Raw genomic sequence first — 24,835 nt, 5'->3', positions numbered from 1 at the left:
TTCAAACGCATGATACTTACGGGAATGCATTGCGAAGCAGACTCGACAGACCAGGCTGGGGTTTGGCAAGTCGCTGGGAGGAGTGAAAAATGTGTCCCTAGTAGTATTTTTTTTTTTTTCCCCCCCAAACTAAAAACAACACAGATTTGAGCGAATGTCTTAAGTAGCTGAAACTGTCATTACTACAACCTTCTGAAAGTGACAAAATGGACATGTTAAAATGGTCAAAAACAACTTTTATATCGAGCAGGTGCCTTTTTGATTTGACAGGCCTGCACATGCTCAGTTCTGCTCGACACGACCATTAGACCCAATGACGTGTTTCTGCGCATGAGCTTTGCTAGCTAACATCGTGAGAAGCAGTTCCTGCCGATCTTGAATTTTTCTATGATCAGGTCATGTTATTATGTAACTCATGAGATAAGCTACTCTTTGCTGTCTCTGTGCGTCCTCTTTCTCTTACTATTTCTCTCGCTCCTCATTCTGTCACACTGTCTCTCCCTGTAGGATGTGTGTGGCTTATCATGCCAGTTATATCTACATAGGCACTTTAGCTACAGTTAAACGTATTGCATTACCCATTTTCCCCTCTGTTATCATTGAAATCTGAAGATAAACGGTAGGAGTTCCAGTGTATTCGGAAACCATTCAGATCCCCACATTCTAAAAATGATTTAAATTGTTTTTTTCCCTCATCAATCTACACACAATACCCTATAATGACGAAGCAAAAACAGGTTTTTAGGAATGTTTGCAAATGTATGAAAAACAAAACTGATATCACATTCATATAAGTATTCAGACCCTTTACTCAGTACTTTGTTGAAACACCTTTGGCAGCGATTACAGCCTCGAGTCTTCTTGCGTATGACACTACAAGCTTGGCACACCTATATTTGGGGAGTTTCTCCTATTCTTCTTTGCAGATCCTCTCAAGCTCTGTCAGGTTGAATGGGGATTGTTGCTGCACAGCTATTTTCAGTTCTCTCCAGAGATGTTTGATCGGGTTCACGTCCGGGCTCTGGCCACTTGGACATTCAGAGACTTGTCCCGAAGCCACTTCTGCTTTGTATTGGCTGTGTGCTTAGGGTCATTGTCTTAATGGAAGGTGAACCTTCTTCCCAGTCTGAGGACCTGAGAGCTCTGGAGCAGGTTTTCCTCAAGGATCTCTCTGTACTTTCCTCCGTTCATATTTTCCTCGATCCTGACTAATTTCACAGTCCCTGCTGCTGAAAAACACCCCCACAGCATGATGCTGCCACCACCATGCTTCACCGTAGGGATGGTGACAGGTTTCCTCCAGATGTGACGCTTGGCATTCAGGCAAAATTGTTCAATCTTGGTTTCATCAGACCAGAGGATCTTGTTGCTCATGGTCTGAGTCCTTTAGGTGCCTTTTGGCAAATTCCAAGCGGGCTGTTATGTATCTTTTTATTGAGGAGTGGCTGTCATCTGGCCACTCTACCATAAAGGCTTGATTGTTGGAGTGCTGCAGAGATGGCTGTCCTTTTGGAACATTCTCCCATCTCCACAGAGGAACTTTGGAGCTCTGTCAAGAGTGACCATCCAGTTCTTGGTCACCTCCCTGACCTAGGCCCTTCTCCCCTGATTGTTCAGTTTGGCTGGCCGGCCAGCTCTAGGAAGAGTCTTGGTGGTTCCAAACTTCTTCCATTTAAGAATGATGGAAGCCACTGTTCTTGAAATAAAACCGGTAAAAGTTGCTTTAATATACTTGCAGTCAACCCCTAGTGGTGTAACTGCCTACGTCAACACCTTCTACTCATGAGACCAAGCCCATGCACATCCACATATACAAACTTGCAGGAGAACAATGGTCCAGTGTTTTCTAAGGGCTCAGCAGTAATTTTCCATTCACGTGTGGCTTACATTGATTGGTATGTCTGACTTTTCTCTTATCTATTTACTCCCCTGCAGGTGTCTCTCTTTTAGCCTTGAGGCGCTTTCTCACACACAACCTGTTTTGACCGCAATTGCTCACACTTCTGCTCAGACCGTTTCTATAAGAGGCAGAGACTAGAAAAGAACTGTGGAACTGTATTAAACCTTTATAATGCATATATTGCTAATCTGTGGTCCAGGACCCTATACGTGTAGTGGGGAGTGTCTTATAGCCCGTCCCCTTCTATTAATACAACATAAGCATAATCAATTATAATACATCAATCATTTGGTGCAGCCCCTATCATGACCCCAAGGTGACCCCAACCAGGGACCTTCAATGCTGCAGACATTTTTGGGGGGTATCCTTCACCAGATCTCCCTCAACACAATCCTGTCCCTGTGCTCTATTGACAATTCCTTCGTCCTCATGGCTTGGTTTTTGCTTTGACATGCACTGTCAACCTGTGGGACCTTATAGACAGGTGTGTGCCTTTCCAAATCATGTCCGATCAATTGAATTTACCACAGGTGGACTCCAAACAAGTTGTAGAAACATCTCAAAGATGATCAATGGAAACAGGATGCACCGGCGCTCAATTTCGAGTCTCATAGCAAATGGTCTGAATACCTATGTAAATATGGTATTTCTGTTTTTATTGTTAATACATTTGCTTATATTTCTAAAAACCTGGTTTTAGCTTTGTCGTTATGGGGTATTGTGTGTTGATTGATGTGGATTTTTTTTTTTTTTTTTTGGACTCTATGCTCAACTTTTTGGGGGCAAAATCAACAATTCCCCCATATTACTCAAAATTACCATCACTGCACTTGTTTCTATATAAAACAGTTAAATCAAAGATATATTTCCGCATTAAACTGTCAAATCACTGCAATAGAAAAAGAGCTCATAATGAACTATTCATCACACTTTTACCGCATAAAATGGTTCAATCAAGCCACATGTCAAAAATCTTTTTCTACTGAAGTGCATTTTTGTGGCAAATTGGACAAAAAAACCATTGAAAAACAGGCCATGCAAAATGTCAGAAATGCTGCAGAAAAATCCAGCATTTTTGCCTGCAACTATTTTCTTTTTAAAGCAATGCATCCTGGATGGACTGACTAAAATCCCACAGTGTGTGTTTACTGAAGGTTTATGTGTACGTTCTCAGAGGGTCCTATGGATGTCAACATGACTCAGATCCCTATGGAGGAGATTGATCTGAAGTTCTCGAAGTATCTGGATGTTCACTTTGGAGGACACTGGAGACCCAAGGACTGTAAACCACGCTGGAAGGTATGACTGTTGACATGTATGACTGAGGAAATATGTGTGCGGTTCAGTTATTTTACTACTTTTATTCTCCTCTCTATTAGAAAATGAAATTGAACTGTAAGCCATATTTGTATACACCAGTGTCTTTCCTCTATTAGAAGCATTTTAGTTTCTACTTCTGGTCTGTCTGCCCTGCTCCCTAAATGCTGTGTGTCTGACTGTCCACTTCTCTGTCCTGCTCGCTGTGTAGGTGGCCATCCTGATCCCGTTCCGTAACCGCTACGAGCACCTTCCCATCCTGTTCCAGCACCTCACCCCCATGCTGCAAAGACAGAGGCTGCAGTTTGCATATTACGTCATCGAGCAGGTAACACCGCTTTTAAACAAGTTCTGTTATTATTGCACACGTTTAGTCTCCCTTCATCCTATTCGGCCTCACTACTTTGTCAACTCTGCCACCCACTGGTGAGAAATGTCGAATATATAATGAAGATGAGCTGTAGACAGATTAGCTCACAACATTGCGCTTTCTTCGACCTCCACCCCCCCCCCCCCCCCCCCTATCAGTTTGGCACCCAGCCAGTGTTAATTTTGTTACTATTTTGTTTTTTGTCTAGTCTTAGTCACATTTTTGTTATTTGAATAATGATTTAGTCTAGTTATTGTCAAAATGACATTTAAGTAAACTAAATGTCTTATTATTAGTCACATTTTTTGTCATCACATTTTTATTGCCTCATTCCAGTGGTTCAGAAGTTTACAGTGCCTTGCGAAAGTATTCGGCCCCCTTGAACTTTGCGACCTTTTGCCACATTTCAGGCTTCAAACATAAAGATATAAAACTGTATTTTTTTGAAGAATCAACAACAAGTGGGACACAATCATGAAGTGGAACGACATTTATTGGATATTTCAAACTTTTTTAACAAATCAAAAACTGAAAAATTGGGCGTGCAAAATTATTCAGCCCCTTTACTTTCAGTGCAGCAAACTCTCTCCAGAAGTTCAGTGAGGATCTCTGAATGATCCAATGTTGACCTAAATGACTAATGATGATAAATACAATCCACCTGTGTGTAATCAAGTCTCCGTATAAATGCACCTGCACTGTGATAGTCTCAGAGGTCCGTTAAAAGCGCAGAGAGCATCATGAAGAACAAGGAACACACCAGGCAGGTCCGAGATACTGTTGTGAAGAAGTTTAAAGCCGGATTTGGATACAAAAAGATTTCCCAAGCTTTAAACATCCCAAGGAGCACTGTGCAAGCGATAATATTGAAATGGAAGGAGTATCAGACCACTGCAAATCTACCAAGACCTGGCCGTCCCTCTAAACTTTCAGCTCATACAAGGAGAAGACTGATCAGAGATGCAGCCAAGAGGCCCATGATCACTCTGGATGAACTGCAGAGATCTACAGCTGAGGTGGGAGACTCTGTCCATAGGACAACAATCAGTCGTATATTGCACAAATCTGGTCTTTATGGAAGAGTGGCAAGAAGAAAGCCATTTCTTAAAGATATCCATAAAAAGTGTTGTTTAAAGTTTGCCACAAGCCACCTGGGAGACACACCAAACATGTGGAAGAAGGTGCTCTGGTCAGATGAAACCAAAATTGAACTTTTTGGCAACAATGCAAAACGTTATGTTTGGCGTAAAAGCAACACAGCTGAACACACCATCCCCACTGTCAAACATGGTGGTGGCAGCATCATGGTTTGGGCCTGCTTTTCTTCAGCAGGGACAGGGAAGATGGTTAAAATTGATGGGAAGATGGATGGAACAAAATACAGGACCATTCTGGAAGAAAACCTGATGGAGTCTGCAAAAGACCTGAGACTGGGACGGAGATTTGTCTTCCAACAAGACAATGATCCAAAACATAAAGCAAAATCTACAATGGAATGGTTCAAAAATAAACATATCCAGGTGTTAGAATGGCCAAGTCAAAGTCCAGACCTGAATCCAATCGAGAATCTGTGGAAAGAACTGAAAACTGCTGTTCACAAATGCTCTCTATCCAACCTCGCTGAGCTCGAGCTGTTTTGCAAGGAGGAATGGGAAAAAATTTAAGTCTCTCGATGTGCAAAACTGATAGAGACAAACCCCAAGCGACTTACAGCTGTAATCGCAGCAAAAGGTGGCGCTACAAAGTATTAACTTAAGGGGGCTGAATATTTTTGCACGCCCAATTTTTCAGTTTTTGATTTGTTAAAAAAGTTTGAAATATCCAATAAATGTCGTTCCACTTCATGATTGTGTCCCACTTGTTGTTGATTCTTCACAAAAAAATACAGTTTTATATCTTTGTTTGAAGCCTGAAATGTGGCAAAAGGTCGCAAAGTTCAAGGGGGCCGAATACTTTCGCAAGGCACTGTATATATCACTGACTTCGATGTGCACAAACATACATAGCCTTGTCCTACCAACATACATTTTTCGGCATAACATCCTATCGCATGATTCTCTTCCCAAATGCCAAATTGGCAGAAGAACACATTACTCCGCAGCAGCTTTATAATCACACCCCTTGACAATTCTCCAGATTTTCCCCGTGTCACTGGTTCCACTACCTTTTTCGGTTGGTGGCACCAGCCCATGATTTGGTTGCATAAATGTTTTTCCCCATTGTGTCACACACTATATATACAGTACCAGTCAAAAGTCTGGACACACCTACTCATTCCAGAGTTTTTCTTTATTTTTTACCATTTCCTACATCGCAGAATAATAGTGAAGACATCAAAACTATGAAATAACACATATGGAATCATGTAGTAACCAAAAAAGTGTTAAACAAATCAAAATATATTTTATATTTGAGATTCTTCAAATAGCCACCATTTGCCATGACAGATTTGCACACTCTTGGCATTCTCTCAACCATCTTAGCGGGGTAGTCAACTGGAATGTATTTAAATTACAGGTGTGCCTTGTTAAAGGTTCCTTTGTAGGGGTGGTATACAAAAGCTAGCTCTATTTGGTAAAATACCAAGTCCATATCATGGCAAGAACAGCTGCATCGTTACTTTAAGACATGAAGGTCAGTCAATGCGGAAAATTTCAAGAACTTTGAACGTTTCTTCAAGTGCAGTCGCAAAAAACATCAAGCGCTATGATGAAAATGGCTCTCATGACTTATCTCTGCTGCAGAGGATAAGTTCATTAGAGTTAACTGCACCTCAGATTGCAGCCCAAATAAATACTTCACGGAATTGAAGTAACACACACATCTCAACATCAACTGTTCAAAGAAGGCTGTGTGAATCAGGCCTTCATGGTCAAATTGCTACAAAGAAACCACTACTAAAGGACACCGATAAGAAAATGCTTGGGCCAAGAAACACGAACAATAGACATTAAACCAGTGGAAATCTGTCCTTTGGTCTGATGAGTCCAAATGTGTCATTTTTGGTTCCAAACGCCCTGTCATTGTGAAACGCAGAGTAGGTGAACAGATGATCTCCGCATGTGTGGTTCCCACCGTGAAGCATGGAGGAGGTGTGATGGTGTGGGTGTGCTTTGCTGGTGACACTCAGTGATTTATTTAGAATTCAAGGCACACTTAACCAGCATGGCTAACACAGCATTCTGCAGCGATACGCCATCCCATCTGGTTTGTGCTTAGCTGCACTTTCATTTGTTTTTCAACAGGACAATGACCCAACACACCGCCAGACTGTGTCAGGGCTATTTTGACCAAGAGAGTGATGAAGTGCTGTATCAGATGAATTGGCCTCCACAATCACCTGACATCAACCCAATTGAGATTGTTTGGGAGGAGTTGGACTGCAGAGTGAAGGAAAAGCAGCCAACAAGTGCTCAGCATATGTGGGAACACCTTCAAGACTGTTGGAAAAGCATTCCTCATGAAGCTGACAAAGCTGTTAAGGCAAAGGGTGGAATCTCAAGAATCTAAAATATATTTTGATATGTTTAACACTTTTTGATTACTACATGATTCTGTATGTGTTATTCACAGAAAAAAAGTTTTGAAGAAGCACCCCCAGGAAAATATATATTTTAATTATGTCCACAGTTTCAGCCCCCTCAGGTTCTCTGGCAGGCTGTTCCAGAGGCTGTGGGCATAATAACTAAAGGCTGCCTCTCCATGCCTCTTGGTCCTAGGCTTTGGAATAGTTAAAAGGCCACTGCCAGAGGACCTGGGGGACCTGCTGGGTACATAAATTAAAAGCATGTCAGACATGCATTTGGGTGCACAATCATGGATTGATTTAAAACCAATAGAAAAATCTTAAACTTAATTCTAAAACTCACAGGCAGCCAGTGTAGAGACCTTAAAACCGGTGTAATGTGTGCTGCTCTCTGTCTGGTCTAGGTCAGTACCCATGCTGCAGCATTCTGCAGGTTCTGCGGTTGACCAATGGCTTTCTTGGTACACCAGACAGGAGACATTATTTTTTAGTGAGATGACCATGTAATGAATTTTCAGCTCGCACTGAAGCGATCAATAAAAGATGTAACTCGCACAGCTAAGTCAAAGGGTCGCAAAAATGTGAAAATGGTTGCGGTTTGGAGCCCTGCCCCTTGACATACTGTAGCTATATTCTAATTAAAGTTCTGTCATAAGTAGTGGTCTGATAGGTTGCAGCAAGATAATTAGCTAGGATTATCGATCTCTTATTTCCTGAGCGTATATGTTGGAATAATGTGCTTTCAGATGTCTAGTGAGGTTGGTAGTATTTTTTTTTCTCCGGCATCTTGTAGGTGCAAACGCTGTCTTTTCTCCCATGGAAACATTGCATTAGGTCTTGTTTGAATCGACATAAGTCAAGTGACTCGCAAACATTGACCCTTTTTCTACCGGGAGCTTATACCATCGGGAGAGTAGCCATGGCGTGTGCCTTATTTGCATCAATGATTTGTTGCCGCCAGATTGGAGAACGGTTGCTGGGCAGAGAGGTGACTCATGAATGACCTGGGCATGGTATTTATTTTCTACCGCATTGCGATAAGAAAGCCTTACAATTCTGCTTATGTCATGCATGCTTTTGATTGGACCAAACAAAGGACACTGAACAGCTCTCCAAAGATTCTCACTTACTAGTCAGATTTTAGTCACAGACATACTTCAGTCTTGTCTCATTATCCGCAAGCAAAGTGAAAAATAATTTGTTTAGTCTTTTTTTTCTGGGTCTCTTTAGTCTGTTTTATCGTCTTGTCAATTGCCACTGATAAATAGGTGTTTGACACTATTTTTGTTGACGAAATGCAACACTGGACCAGCCCTTCAATAGGGCCATGTTGTTTAACTTGGGTTAGGGTTAGTCTAACTCTTCTTTCTCCCTCCATCAGTCTGGTACCCAGCCGTTCAACAGAGCAATGTTGTTTAACGTGGGTTTCCTGGAAGCCATGAAGGATCTGGACTGGGACTGTCTGGTGTTCCACGATGTCGACCACATCCCAGAGAATGACCGTAACTACTACGGCTGTGGTCAGATGCCTCGCCACTTCGCAGCCAAACTGGACAAGTACATGTACCTGTAAGTCACGGCTTAAATCAGTCCGGAATTGGCGGAAAATGGCAAAATGCTGTTTTCCAGCTAATTTCCTATAATTCTATATATTTCTCAATGTAGCTTAGAATTCTTTTTTTTGTTGTCATGGTTGGTTTGTTCTTACGCTCAATTTTGTTATTTTTTATAAATTGGGACCTCTGGACATGTACCCTGCACGCACCATCAGTAATCCTCGATTATATAATAAAAAAAATTAATAGGTTAATTATTTTCTACATACTTTAGTAATTTAAGTTTACACTTAAAGCGGTTTTACAATCCCGAAAATGTATTTCTAAAAATTATAATAATTTTTCATTTTTTGGTCTGGCGGTGCGCTGCTGCTAAATGAATACAGGGGAAACACTGGTCCCGGACTAAGGCTTAATTTATGAACAGAGTTTCCAGTCTGGCTATGTGTGTCTCTTCTAAATTTGCTGACTGAATGGTAAATTGTCTGAAAACATAATTGTGTGTCTGTGTGTTGTATCACAGCCAAACTCATTCTTTGTTACCTGTTTGCTTTCCTGTGATACTGACTGGTAAGGTCTCTCCTTTTTTCTTTTTTTCCTTTGTTGTTTTGTTGAAAACTCAGTCTTTCCCCAGGCAAAGCTAGGCTATGTTGTCTGTGTCTGTCCCTCTGTCCGTGTTGAAAGTGTGTTGCGGGTGTTACAGGTGTGTGTTGTGTGTAACGCTGTGTGTGTTGTCCACAGACTACCATATAGTGAGTTCTTTGGGGGCGTGAGTGGACTCACAGTGGAACAGTTCCGCAAGATTAATGGCTTTCCCAATGCGTTCTGGGGCTGGGGAGGAGAGGACGACGACCTCTGGAACAGGTCAGTTAGTGTGCGTCTGTGTGTGTGTTTGAGAGCGACAAATCTGTTATCTGATTGGGTAACTTAATGAAAGGCTTTGTTTGTCCCTCTCTCTCTCTCATAGAGTACATTATGCTGGTCTGAACATCACAAGGCCGGAGGGAGAAATGGGTAAATACAAGTCCATCCCACACCACCACCGGGGAGAGGTGCAGTTCCTGGGCAGGTCAGTACATGCATGCTAGCAGTCCATAGCAGGCGCCGTAACCATGTCAAAGGATGTTTACCTAACTTAACCTCAAACATCACATTAGCTTAGCTCTCAATACAGCGTTGCTCCAGGAAGTCCTCGTTATGTGGTATTCATGAAAATACACTACATGACCAACATACCGGACACCTTGCAGGGGTGGGAAACTCCAGTTCTCAGGGGCCTGATTGGTGTCAGACTTTTTCTCCATCCCTAGCACACAGCTGATTTAATCAAATGACATTCTAAACTGAAGATCATGATTAGGTGATTATTGGAGTCAGGTTTGTTAGTTGGGGCTAGGGCAAAACTGTGGCCCCAATCAGGCTCCCGAGGACTGGAATTTCCCACCCCTAATTGAACATCTTATTCCAAAATCATGGGCATTAATATGGCCAACTCCATATAAATGCCCATGTTTTTGGAATGAGATGTTCAATTAGGGGTGGGAAATTCCAGTCCTCAGGAGCCTGATTGGGGCCACAGTTTTGCCCCCCTTTGCTGCTATAACAGCCTCCACTCTTCTGGGAAGGCTTTCCGCTAGATGTTGGAACATTGCTGCCGGGACTTTCTTCCATTCAGCCAGGAGCATTAGTGAGGTCGGTCGGGACAGACTATTTTTACGCGCTTCAACACTCGGCGGTCCCGTTCTGTGAGCTTGAGGGCCTACCGCTTCGCGGCTGAGCCGTTGTTGCTCCTAGACGTTTCCACTGTACAATGACAGCACTTACAGTTGACCGGAGCAGTTCTAGCAGGGCAGAAATTTGAATAACTGACTTGTTGGAAAGGTGGCATCCTATGACGATGCCGCGTTGAAAGTCACTGAGCTCTTCAGTAAGGCCATTCTATTGCCAATGTTTGTCTATTCTATTTTTTATTTCACCTTTAACCAGGTAGGCAAGTTGAGAACAAGTTCTCATTTACAATTGCGACCTGGCCAAGATAAAGCAAAGCAGTTCGACACATACAACAACAGAGTTACACATGGAGTAAAACAAACATACAGTCGAAAAATAAGTCTATATACAATGTGAGCAAATGAGGTGAGATAAGGGAGGTAAAGGCACTGTCTATGGAGCTTGCATGGCTGTGTGCTTGATTTTATACTCCTGTGAGCAACAGGTGTGGCTGAAATAGCCAAATCCACAAATTTGAAGGGGTGTCCACATACTTTTGTATATATAGTGTACCTAAAACAGTCCCTCTCTGTAGAAATCAAGGTAGAGATTGCTGTTAATCCTACTACTTAAGTGCAGCTGTTCCTCATCTCTGTCGCCCTTTTAATTTATTTTATTTAACCAGGTAGGCCAGTTGAGAACAAGTTCTCATTTGCATCTGCGACCTGGCCAAGATCAACATCGTAGCAATTCGACACATACAACAACAGAGTTACACATGGAATAAACAAAACATACAGTCAATAATACAGTAGAACAAAATAAAACAAAAAGTATATACAGTGCCTTGCGAAAGTATTCGGCCCCCTTGAACTTTACGACCTTTTGCCACAATTCAGGCTTCAAACATAAAGATACAAAACTGTATTTTTTTGTGAAGAATCAACAACAAGTGGGACACAATCATGAAGTGGAACGACATTTATTGGATATTTCAAACTTTTTTAACAAATCAAAAACTGAAAAATTGGGCGTGCAAAATTATTCAGCCCCCTTAAGTTAATACTTTGCAGCGCCACCTTTTGCTGCGATTACAGCTGTAAGTCGCTTGGGGTATGTCTCTATCAGTTTTGCACATCGAGAGACTGACATTTTTTCCCATTCCTCCTTGCAAAACAGCTCGAGCTCAGTGAGGTTGGATGGAGAGCATTTGTGAACAGCAGTTTTCAGTTCTTTCCACAGATTCCCGATTAGAATAGGTCTGGACTTTGACTTGGCCATTCTAACACATGGATATGTTTATTTTTGAACCATTCCATTGTAGATTTTGCTTTATGTTTTGGATCATTGTCTTGTTGGAAGACAAATCTCCGTCCCAGTCTCAGGTCTTTTGCAGACTCCATCAGGTTTTCTTCCAGAATGGTCCTGTATTTGGCTCCATCCATCTTCCCATCAATTTTAACCATCTTCCCTGTCCCTGCTGAAGAAAAGCAGGCCCAAACCATGATGCTGCCACCACCATGTTTGACAGTGGGGATGGTGTGTTCAGCTGTGTTGCTTTTACGCCAAACATAACATTTTGCATTGTTGCCAAAAAGTTCAATTTTGGTTTCATCTGACCAGAGCACCTTCTTCCACATGTTTGGTGTGTCTCCCAGGTGGCTTGTGGCAAACTTTAAACAGCACTTTTTATGGATATCTTTAAGAAATGGCTTTCTTCTTGCCACTCTTCCATAAAGGCCAGATTTGTGCAATATACGACTGATTGTTGTCCTATGGACAGAGTCTCCCACCTCAGCTGTAGATCTCTGCAGTTCATCCAGAGTGATCATGGGCCTCTTGGCTGCATCTCTGATCAGTCTTCTCCTTGTATGAGCTGAAAGTTTAGAGGGACGGCCAGGTCTTGGTAGATTTGCAGTGGTCTGATACTCCTTCCATTTCAATATTATCGCTTGCACAGTGCTCCTTGGGATGTTTAAAGCTTGGGAAATCTTTTTGTATCCAAATCCGGCTTTAAACTTCTTCACAACAGTATCTCGGACCTGCCTGGTGTGTTCCTTGTTCTTCATGATGCTCTCTGCGCTTTTAACGGACCTCTGAGACTATCACAGTGCAGGTGCATTTATACGGAGACTTGATTACACACAGGTGGATTGTATTTATCATCATTAGTCATTTAGGTCAACATTGGATCATTCAGAGCTCCTCACTGAACTTCTGGAGAGAGTTTGCTGCACTGAAAGTAATGGTGCTGAATAATTTTGCACGCCCAATTTTTCCGTTTTTGATTTGTTAAAAAAGTTTGAAATATCCAATAAATGTCATTCCACTTCATGATTGTGTCCCACTTGTTGTTGATTCTTCACAAAAAATACAGTTTTATATCTTTATGTTTGAAGCCTGAAATGTGGCAAAAGGTCGCAAAGTTCAAGGGGGCCGAATACTTTCGCAGGGCACTGTATACAGGGAGTGCAAATAAGGTAAGTTAAGGAAATAAATAGGCCATGGTGGCGAAGTAATTACAATATAGCAAATAAACACTGGAATGGTAGATCGGCAGAATATGAATTTGCAGGTAGAGATACTGGGGTGCAAAGGAGCTAAATAAATAAATACCAGTTTGGGGATGAGTTAGGTAGATAGATGGGCTGTTTACAGATGGGCTATGTACAGGGTCAGTGATCTGTAAGCTGCTCTGACAGCTGGTGCTTAAAGCTAGTGAGGGACCTGTGAGTCTCCAGCTTCAGAGATTTTTGCAATTCGTTCCAGTCATGGGCAGCAGAGAACTGGAAGGAAAGACGACCAAAGGAGGCTTTGGGGGTGACCAATGAGATATACCTACTGGAGCGCGTGCTACGAGTGGGTGCTGCTATGGTGACCAGTGAGCTGAGATAAGGCGGGGCTTTACCGAGCAGAGACTTGTAGATAACCTGTAGCCAGTGGGTTTGGCGACAAGTATGAAGAGCGGGCCAACCAACGAGAGCGTACAGGTCGCAATGGTGAGTAGTGTATGGGGCTTTGGTGACAGAACGGATGGCACTGTGATAGACTGCATCCAGTTTGTTGAGTAGAGTGTTGGAGGCTATTTTATAGATGACATCACCGAAGTCGAGGATCGGTAGGATGGTCAGTTTTACGAGGGTATGTTTGGTAGCATGAGGGAAAGATGCTTTGTTGCGATATAGGAAGCCAATTCTAGATTTAATTTTGGATTGGAGATGCTTAACGTGAGTCTGGAAGGAGAGTTTACAGTCTAACCAGACACCCAGGTATTTGTAGTTGTCCACGTATTCTAAGTCCGAGCCGTCGAGAGTAGTGATGCTGGACGAGCGAGCAGGTGCGGGCAGTGATCGATTGAATAGCATGCACCTTTGCGGGCAGGAGTAAGTAACTTCATTTCTATTTTATTTCAGTACCTTTTAACCTTTCGCTGTATCCAGCCATCTGCACTCATGTTTTACTTCACATGTTATCAAATCAAATGTTTTTATATATCTGATATCTGAAAGTGCTGTAAAGAAACCCAGCCTAAAACCCCAAACAGCAAGCAATGCCGCTGTAGAAGCACGGTGGCTAGGAAAAACTACATAGAAAGGCCAGAACCTAGGAAGAAACCTAGAGAGGAACCAGGCTATGAGGGGTGGCCAGTCCTCTTCTGGCTGTGCCGGGTAGAGATTATAACAGAACATGGCCAAGATGTTCAAATGTTCATAAATGACCAGCATGGTCAAATAATAATAATCACAGTAGTTGTCGAGGGTGTAGCAAGTCAGCACCTCAGGAGTAAATGTCAGTTGGCTTTTCATAGCCGATCATTAGGAGTATCTCTACCGCTCCTGCTGTCTCTAGAGAGTTGAAAACAGCAGGTCTGGGGCAGGTAGCACATCCGGTGAACAGGTCAGGGTTCCATAGCCGCAGGCAGAACAGTTGAAACTGGAGCAGCAGCACGGCCAGGTGGGGACAGCAGGGAGTCATCATGCCATGTAGTCCTGGGGCTCAGGTCCTCCGAGAGAGAGAGAGAGAGAGAGAATTAGAGAGAGCATACTTAAATTCACACAGGACACCGGATAAGACAGGAGAAGTACTCCAGATATAACAAACTGACCCTAGCCCCCCGACACAAACTACTGCGGCATAAATACTGGAGGCTGAGACAGGAGGGGTCAGGAGACACTGTGGCCCCTTCCAATGATAGGGCCAAACAGGAAGGAACATTTTAAGTACATTTTATGTACTTAAAGCAGTGGTCTATATACGTCATGAATGTCATTTGGGACGTATCCCAGGTACTGGAATACATTTTATTTTTTTAAATATTAATTTAAACACAATTCTGTGTGCACTCTAGCGTTGGTGCAACCACAGAGCTATGATTAATAGAATAAGAGTTGCTTACCTTCCAGGCCAAGTGTCAGTGGTTTGTGCTACTGTATGTGCGTGGGTGTTTTCTGTGCCAGCATTGAGTTGTTAACTCCCCATTCGTTGGCCAAGTCCCTTTTGCCGTGTTGACAGTTGTCAGTCCCTTTTTTAACACAAGTCAACCAGGTCTCATCCGCATTACAGTCCTCATCGTAACTCTGCACTAGAGGGCTATGTTCAGAGATCAGATGCAGGGAGGGACAGAGGAGGGGAGGGGGCAGAAGAGTTTCTCTCTTTGGGTAAAGGTTTTCCATCTGCAACTAGAGCACAAGCTCCTCCAGGCAGCTTTTAACGCTAATGAATCAGCTTACACTAACTAAAGGATCCTCCTGCTTTCATTATGCAAATGCTAACTATGGATCTCCCGAATGTCATTAGCGCTAACTAAGGATCCCTGTGGTGGTGTGTGTATAATTGGATTCATTACTGTCAATGCTAACCGCTAACTAGGCTAATCCCCTTTCATCTCCTCTCACTGTGACTCCAGGTATAAATGCCAACTGCTAGCTTATCCTCCTCTCCCTGTGACTGCACCTGAAATTGCACCCTATTTCCTACACAGTGACCTACTTTTGATCAGGACATTTTGAGCTGTGACTGCTGGTATGAATGCTAACTGCTAGCTAATCCTCCTTCCTTTCCTCTCTCTGCAGGTACAAGCTGCTGAGGTACTCCAAAGAAAGGCAGCACCTGGATGGCCTGAACAACCTTAACTACACCCCTGAGATCTCCCTGAGCTCCCTGTATAAGAACATCACCGTGGACCTGCACCCTGATCTGGCACCCATTGCAGACTACTGAACTCTGACTCCCACCTGACCCCTTAAACCCTTCACACTCCCTCAAGCATCAAACAGTACCCCAAAGCTGGGCAAAGAGGGGCTGGGGGTGGGAGTCGGAGGCACACCATGTAACGCTGCCAAGAAACTTTACTCAAAAAAACAAAAAAAAATATGAGAGGAACGGGCATATAGGGTCTGTTTAATCGAACAATTGATTGTGTATGTTTCTGTGATTGTGTGTGTGCTTGCAAGGATGTGTGTCTGATATTTTGTGTTTGTGTGTCACTGCATGTCAGTGTGTTCATGCCGGCTTTAGCTACTGAGCTACTTCACGATACAGTATGAGGAGGGAAGGACAGCATTCGTTTTTTTCTCCCACATCTGATGTTTACTGCAACGCCTTAGTGTCAGGCTCAGCCTCAGAACCACGGCTCTCTGGCTGCCTCCCAAATGGTACCCTATTCCCTATAGGGCTGGAATTGCCGAGGTCCCCAAAATATGATATTGTCACGATACTTAGGTGCCAATATGTATTGCTATTCGGTACTGCAATTTTTTTCAATTTTTTATTTTTTTATTTGATTTTTTTTATTGCCGTTTGATATTCAAAATATATTGCTCACTATATACTGAGTGTACAAAACATTAGGACCACCTTCCTAATATTGAGTTGCACCCCCTTTTTGTCATCAGAAAAGCCTCAATTCGTTGGGGGCACGGACTCTTACAAGGTGTCTCAAGCTGTCCACAGCGATGCCACCCCATGTTGACTCAATGCTGCCCACAGTTGTCAAGTTGGCTGGATATTTTTTAGGTGGTGGACCATTCTTGATACACATGGGTAACTGTTGAGTGGAAAAACCCAGCAGCGTTGCAGTGTCATACTCAAACCGGTGCGCCTGGCACCTACTACCACACCCCGTTCAAAGGCACTTAAATATTTTGTCTTGCCCATTCACCCTCTGAATGGCCCGCACAATACATGTCTCAGTTGTCTTAAGATCTAAAATATCCTTCTTTAATGTCTCCTCCCTTCATCTACACTGATTTTGAAGTGGATTTAACAAGTGAAATCAATAAGGGATCGTAGCTTTCACCTGGTCATTCTGTCATGGAATGAGCAGGTGTTCCTAATGATTTGTACACTCAGTCTATGTCTGCTGCAGAGAGACGAGAGAGCGTGAGAAGACAAGTTTTGATCAGTCAGGGAAATGAAAGTGCTAAAGACCTTTTGGATCCCTATTTAAAAAGATGGAGAACAAGCGATGGTATTTTTCATCCAATAGGTTTGGCGCAGGTACAGCCGACTAGCGCTAGCTACAGTTACGAGAGGGGGAAATCGATTCGTAGAATCAGGTATTGATATCTTCCAAAAATAATACTGCTATATGTAACTCGATTAAAGCCTCAGGGCTCTGGTCAAAAGTAGGGCACCATATAGGGAATAGGGTGCCATTTGGGACTCTGACCTTATCTCTCAGCACAGCTTTAACTTCTAACGTCTCAGTATCACCTTACGAGCCAACAGACATTTTTGTCTTCATGTTCTATCATTTTTTTTTTTTTTTTTACACATCGTCATTTTTTAAAGATGAAACATGTATTCAAACATATTCCTTAAAGAGGAGGAAATAGGAGAGGAGCTAAGCGAGGGGCGACGTGTGTTTATTGTGATGTACATTTTCTGATATGATCTATTTTCTTAGTATTTATTTTTTCCTTTTTTTAACGGATGTTTTAGATCACTCGATCCTACTTCTCTGTGTTTTCACATGATGAGCGTTTTGCTGTTTCTTTGCTGCACTGCCGACACGCATGATGCACAGAACACGTGTAAATACTGGCCACTTAAAAGCTTGAGCACAGAACACGTATGTACATATTTGGCCTTTTTAAACGCTCAGAGCCTGTTAAGTTATTCCAGTGGATTTGAATTTTGTTTTGGCAGCTACCTTCTTCCTGAGGACTTAAAGGACTTAACAGAGTGAGTGGTTCTTCCATTTCACTGGGAAGATGTAACAATAGATGGACATTTGGCTTTAAAATGAAAAAATCTCTTAGTCAACCTATCTTTTGCATGCCTTGATTTATTTTGTTACTAGATGTTTTTTTTAAGCATAATTTATTTGATAATTTCAAGATGTTTACTTTTTCAGTTTGCCTTTTTAGTGGGTTTTTTTTTTCTCGAGGCGCACAGTGTGAAAATAGACTAACTGACGTTATGGAGTGTGTTCCTGTACAGAAAGACAGATGGAGGCCAGGGTTCAAAGGACTGTCGTAGCTCTGGTCCAGGGTGTTATGTGTAGTTTTCTGATGCTGAGCCTTCAACAGCAAGCCACATGTAACGCCCTGGACCAGAGCTAAGGACTGTTGCTGCTAAATGGTAAGCTGAGATGTCATTCTGTCTTCCTCTGGTGTGTGTAGTTTGCTATTATGGAGGAGGAGTGTATACCGTGCGAATAGCGTGTTTGGCACAGGATTATGTTTCAGACGTGTCTGTGGCTCATGTGCGTCTCGTGTGTTAGGTAAGTGGACCATGCGCATGAGCTTGTCGTTTGGGCTGGTGTGTTTGTGTGAACTGTGATATGGTCCTAATAGGCTTGTGAGATATTTAGGGGCCAGAATGAAAGAACAGCAGCTAAAGCTAACAGTTAACCCTGTTCTTGAATGGCACAGACTGAAATTTGGGCCATGAATACTTTAAATTGGTAAAGTTTTGAGCACTGCAAAGATTAGCAGTTAATTTCTTTGTACCTATTAGCGTTTTTTCTCTTCTACATATATTTTGCCTATACAGTTCATATTTAAATTGTCTGGGTGTTTTGCTAGTGATGTTGATTTATCAAATGTATGTCTCAAGTAGAACTGCTCTATTCAAACTACCCATGTTTTCTCCATCACAGTATTGCAGTACTGGGAACCTCCTGTCCTGCTCCAAACATGGGGTTTGTCCAAAATGGCACCCTGAGTCCTATATAGTGCAACTACTTTTGACTGGAGTCCTATGCGTCCTGGTCGAAGTAGTACACTATATTGGGAGTAGGGTCATTTGGAACGTAGCCTAGCTCTCTCTGTCCCGTCACTCTTGTAGTGCTGTGGAGGAGCGGCCTGAAGATGTTTACAGTCACTTTCGCTCCAAAGCTAAAGTGGCTAACAAAGTGCCAGGCTCAAGTCTGTTTTGGTTAAGACATTTGCTACGGTTACATAAGACGTCAATGGTGTATTTCTGACCAATCGGGTGAGGTGAGACGGAATCAAAGAAAACACGCTAGTGATAAGACATTCTGTTGGAGGTGGTCAACTGTGCCAAAGTTCCACTTCTGATACCTACCCATCCAAATTCTTCCACCTGCCTCTTCTTCTACACTTCTTATCTCTGCTTGTCTTTCCTTCCTTCCCTTTTTAAATTAATTCTCCTCCCATGAGCTCCACTATGGTGTCTCAGCATCCAGATAGACTAGTGTTGATAGTAGGCATCTGGGTGTAAGTGTTAAAAGAGCCATATACAAAACATACAGGTAACGACTAAAATAAAGGAAACACCAACATAGTGTCTTAATAGGGCGTTGGGCCGCCAGAACAGCTTCAATGCGCCTTGGCATAGATTCTACAAGTGTCTGATAATGGGCAACTGGGCATTTTTCTACATGACCCTAACATTGATGGGATGTTAATTGCTTAATTAACTCAGGAACCACACCTGCATGGAAGCATCTGCTTTCTATACTTTTTAGCCCTCATTTAGTCAAGTGTTTATTTTATTTTGGTAGTTACCTATATATCTCTGTATATGTCTCTGGGTTTTGCGTATAGGTCAGTGTTAGGGACTGGGTTGGGGGTTTCTCTTTTGCTATGCCTTTTGCCCAGTAACAGATTTTTGCATAAGAGGATAACCGCTGTCATTGTTTTTATATACACTGTAGAAGTTATGGGCAGCCAAGCTGTCCCCCCACTTGAGGGCACTATGAGTTACTGTAGCAGAGAGATGCACTCTGAGTCAGTAGCTTCTTTTTCTGGATCCCGTCATCTCACTCGCTGGAAGGGATTCCGCTTCTTTATATTCTCGCTCCCTGTCATAGTGTCTGTCTTTCAATCTGTTCAGGGAACAGTGTGACGAGTATTAAAGAGATGAATTAGAGAAAGCACCCATCACTAAAGATTATCTAGGGTCATTATTCTCTGTGTCCCAAATGGAACCCTATTCCCTATATAATGCACTGCTGGCTCTGGTCAGAAGTAGTACACTATATAGAGAATAGGGTGCCATTTGGGACATAACTCAGAGTTGTACATATTGTTATTGCCTCTGAGAGGAGTAGGGGGCGAGGTATGGAAGGAAGGGTAGTTTAGGGGGCGGCTGGGCAGTGTGCTGGCTACACCCGGTCGCAAGTGGTTTGGTTTACACCCCCAGCCCAATTGGGAGGGGGCAAGGGACCCCCCCTACTCTCCCCTCCTACTGCCTCTGTTGGTTGTATGAATATCCAAAAATAGATATACAATTTTTCTAATGAGTATATTCACCATTACATAATTTGTAATGTATAGTATGACATTTTTGCAGTATTCATATTTGTGCCTTGAGTTATTATTTTTATTTTTTCCAAACTGTTTTCACTTTGGATTCTTGGTTGAAAGATACAGTAAAGGTTTGGATTGTTTTTAAACTGAAGTTAGTGTATTTGCTTTTTTATTTTCCAACTAGAATGGAGCTCTGGCACAAAGTTTCCATGACAACAGGCTGTGTAGGTTTCCAGAAGGATTCCTACTCAAGTGTCTTGTCTATTGTATCAATGATTGGCTGTATCCAATTTTTCCTGCTGTCCAATCAGAGGCCTGTTCTACTCTGGCTGCTTGGACCATGACATGTACAATCCTCTTGGATCCTCAGCTCTCCGGTTCTCACTATTTTCTGCTCTGTCTGAACAAAGAGTCATAACTGGAGCCTGAGTGCAGACTCTTGCATTACTACCATCCATCAGGAAGTGGAGGATGACAGAGAGGAAGTAGTGACTTTTTAATGGAAATCTATGGGAATGAAGTGTCAAATCTGGTATACAAATAATATATTTGCTCGTTCAATGTCAGGCATATTCATTCGACTTTATGGGTTTGTACTAGATTGTTCGGAAGATGCACTTATAGAAATATGAACTGTAAACACTGTCGATTTGGCCCCAAAAAACTAGCTTAATTCGATGTAGCGCCTCTTGTGTCTAGTTTAGCAATTTCATTTTGCTAAACTAAAAATTTCATTTTGCTAGAGTTCCTGCCCCCCCCCCCCCCCCCCCCCCCCCTGACAACGCAGACAACTTTCTACATGGTGAAGCCAAACGGGTAGCCATCTTGTCAATCTTCCACAATCTTTGGTATAACAGCCAGTAAAAGACTAGACTAGAGTTGAACTGTTGGACTTTGTAAAGTGTTTTTTTTTTTTTTTTTTGTCAACAAAATATTAATAAAACACATTCATTGCCATGTTCTGGGAAACACCTCTGAAACCTCGCGTCTTTTTTCTGCATCTCTCGCCAATGCTTTTTATAGCAACTTTTTTTTTTGTCAGTAGGACACTGAAAAAGTAATACATAGTCCTACACAAATGAAACACATAGACATCTTACAGGCTAATACATGCATATAACATGTTACATTATACAGTACCTGTAGGCTTCAGGTATATGCTACCCATGGATTCACCTTCCCTACAATGAACCACTTTTATCACTAGTAAACCTACACAGGGAGCTGAGCTAAATCATTCATGTGCGTTCTCTTCCCAGGAGTTGGTGTTACTCCGAGATGCTCATCCCTTAACTGACCAGTGCAGACAATCGTCCCACTTTTACGTAGTAATGTGTGTGGCAGTGTTTGTTAAACAAAGGAAGGCTCACTCAGTCGTTTACCTGCTCTTTATTTGTTAAGCTTGGTCAGGTGTGTGTGCGTTTATCACGACAGCCGTGGTAGTGTAGGAGAAGGGACTCCAACAGGGCCAGGGTGTTGTGACGATGTCCCTCCGTGCGGACCTTGAACACCACCTGTACACACACACACACACACGGCACATCAGTGTGTACTGCTTTTTCACCTCACTCCCACAGACCAATATTCAGGAAGGCAGATAACCTTTGGCCAACTAGATCTGTGACCTCTTCACCGAGGACAAACAAATTTGTAGAGTAGCAAAGAAAAAGCTATTGAATCAAAGCCAGTGTGCGGTCATAAGCAATTCAGTCACTTTTCATGCGATTTATACTGTCACATTTTATTTTCCCTCTACCCAACTAATAATTTTTCTATTTTTTTAGTTCCAAACGTTTACATGGTTTGTCTACTCCATGGTGAGTCATTTCTGTTATTTTCTGGTCTGGGGACAAAACTAGTGTAGTACTAAAGGTTATCTAGTCTCTAGCCACATTCCTCTATTACAAATGTCCACTCTTGCTTATTACACACTCCAGTGGTACTGATGTACAAGATTTTACATTTCTCTGCACAAAATGTTCACACAACCATTCAGTTGTACAACCTTTGTTAATAAGGAAAGGGGACACCATAGTAAAACAAAAACCGGTTATAGTTAGAGCATTACATCATGCTACATAACCTAAATTTGTGTACTAGGTCTCTGTGAGCGGGTTAGGGATTGTACTCAATTCGGCAGTGTTGTGAAAATGCGTGGTTCCCTGAGACTTCCAGTAGGCTTCAGAGTCAAACGCAACACGGCGAAGTCCTGCTCTGAGATCAAATTATTTACTTGTCACGTCTGTCATTCTGAAAGAGAGAGAGTGCTGCTAGATTAGTAGAATCCCATTTAATAATGCAATTGGTTTACAAATGTCCACATAGTAGAATGTACATTTTTATATTAGTAATGAACAACATTTCACATGTACACACCAAACAGTAGTGCATCCTCATACGTACCTACTAGCAACCTGTGCCCGGATCATTCCATTGGTGTCTTGTCGGGAGACACTTCGTGCCATGGAGCCTGCTGGTACACCCTTCACCGCATGTAAAATCTTCACCATCAACGGGCATTGAGCGTCTGACTCACCGTGCCTGTTCTGGACCACAAACCACAGCCATTGATATAACTAAAATACCAATCCATGAACAGTCACACACAGTAACACAGTCATAACCAACCATACACATAACACAGGGCCTGGTATACAAAGACCAACACTACAAACTGACCACCAATATAGACAAATAGTAACACTTTTCACCATCAGTTGGCGCCAAGTATTGGCACATCTATGTTGCTATGCCAGCCACAACGCAGCCATCAAGGTCAGAAATACAGACATGGCAACACGCCAACCATGGTCCTAGAGAATGAAAGTAACCTGTATGCATTCTCTCACAACTGTGCCGTTTTGTAATGTCTGAGCTTTGGATTTCGAGGATAGAAAATTGTAGGTAAGCCTAGGCAAGGAATAACATGAAATTTGCCTGTGCCTGTGCTCCCAAGTAAAATGGAGTGGAAAGACAATTCCCCCCCTGATTTGAGTGCAATTTCTAGTGTAGTTAGGACAAAAAAGGTCAAAGTGCGGATGTTCACCAGCATGAACAGGTGGTGATGTTACACTGATGGTCAACTCCTGGACATGTAGCATTCCATCCCACACTGATGGACAACTCCTGACCGTAATACATGCACACACATACTAAGATGAAGATAGCTTCTGATATCTCAACTTCAAACAAAAAAAACTGTGCAAATGTTTAATATTCTAAGTATGTTTTTCCTTATCTAGTACTGTACGTTTAAACGGCTAATAAACCTTAGCAGTTCACATAGCTTTCATATATTGCATTTTTGTTATCTATGATATGCATTGCAAAAGTTATTACAGGTTAACTATCCTAATTAAGGCCACAGAAGTTATGTTAGCCTATTCTACTGTATGTACAGAACATTGCTCAGAACTCATATGCCGTTCCAGTATGATGAGGTCCGATCAGTGTATTACCATAAGTTAGTCAGCCACCAGGCGGCAGATATCCTAGTGGTTGGACCAGTAACCAAAAGGTCGCTGTTTCGAATCCCGAGCTGAAAAATCTGTCAATTAACCCTAGTTGCTCTGGATAGTGTCTGCTAAGTGACGTAAATATAAAATGTCAGCAAAAGTATCTGCTGTATATCACTATATATGCCACTTCCCTCATACCAATCTCAAATAGGACACAAAACTCTAGGTAATTTAGTGTCATACACCCTTTTGCTCTAATACCCATAGGCACCTTGGCCTGCATGCTCTTTATACACACATCATGTTAGATACTGTGTTCTGGAGGATGCACAGTACAAGTACAGTGTCCACCACCTGTATAGGATCAGTGAAGTGCAACCTTTACATCTGTCTGTACACACCTCTTTGGTTTAATATGCCCTGACAACATACCATGACAAGCCCACACAGAATAATTCCTCTCCTCTTGGCTATTGATAGAGGCTTACTGCATTTTAGTATGCCAACCTACTGTAATACGATATGCGAGATACAGGTTTGGTTATCTTACATTTAGCCTGAAGATGGAGCCAAAGCATGTACAGTATAGCTCATGTTGGTTAGTCATAAACCACCGAGGTTAGACTTATATTCAGACACTGATCTCTATTCCCCATTTGCCAAGTTCTGAATGTTGGCTCATAAAGCAGTAATTTTGACTGTCCACTACTCTGCGGAACATTGAAAATGTACTGAACAAAAATATGAACGCATCATGTAAAGGAGTGGTACCATTTTTCAAGAGCTGAAATAAAAGGTCACTGAAATGTTCCATAAGCACAAAAAGCTTATTTCTCTCAAATGTTGTGCACAAATTTGTTTAAATCGCTGTTAGTGAGCATTTCTCCTTTGCCAAGGTAATCCATCCACCGGACTGGTGTGCATGTCAAGAAGCTGATTAAGCGGTATTGTCATTACATAGGTGTGCTGGGGACAATAAAAGGCCACTAAAATGTGCAGTTCTGTCACACAACACAATGCCACAGATGTCTCAAGTTTTGAGGGAGTGTTCAATTGGCATGCTGACTGCAGAAACAGAGATGTTGCCAGAGAATTGAATGTTAATTTGGCAGTACGTCCAACCGGCCTCACAACAGCAGACCACGTGTGACAACCCCAGCCCAGGACCTCCACATCTAGCTTCTTCACCTGCGGGATCATCTGAGGTGGGTGGGGGTGGGTGCTGAGGAGTATTTCTGTCTGTAATAAAGCTTGTTTGTGGGGAAAACAACACATTCCG

General features: G+C 42.4%; 1 protein-coding gene across 8 annotated transcripts in view; it reads left to right on the top strand.

Moving 5' to 3' along the window:
* The window catches only part of LOC110521745 (beta-1,4-galactosyltransferase 6), a 53,257-nt gene extending 32,190 nt beyond the window's left edge, over positions 1 to 21,067 (top strand). For 6 of the 8 annotated variants that reach the window (XM_021599576.3, XM_090231916.1, XM_090231918.1 and 3 more), the window contains 6 exons: positions 3,075 to 3,199; positions 3,429 to 3,545; positions 8,495 to 8,682; positions 9,411 to 9,533; positions 9,637 to 9,738; positions 15,452 to 21,067. In XM_021599576.3, the coding sequence (XP_021455251.1) occupies positions 3,075 to 3,199; positions 3,429 to 3,545; positions 8,495 to 8,682; positions 9,411 to 9,533; positions 9,637 to 9,738; positions 15,452 to 15,599 (803 nt within the window). In that variant the 3' untranslated portion in view covers positions 15,600 to 21,067. Of the gene's footprint in view, positions 1 to 3,074; positions 3,200 to 3,428; positions 3,546 to 6,832; positions 8,683 to 9,410; positions 9,534 to 9,636; positions 9,739 to 15,451 lie in introns of those variants that run through there. The other 2 variants (XR_016495236.1, XM_090231922.1) reach the window with 2 other exon arrangements.
* The last annotated feature ends 3,768 nt before the right edge of the window (positions 21,068 to 24,835 follow it).

The sequence above is a fragment of the Oncorhynchus mykiss genome, chromosome 4 (genome assembly GCF_057628025.1).
Source record: "Oncorhynchus mykiss isolate SJ-2025 chromosome 4, ASM5762802v1, whole genome shotgun sequence".
NCBI lineage: Eukaryota > Metazoa > Chordata > Actinopteri > Salmoniformes > Salmonidae > Oncorhynchus > Oncorhynchus mykiss.
Note: the sequence above shows the minus strand (reverse complement) of the source record. Positions and strands in the feature narration are given on the sequence as shown.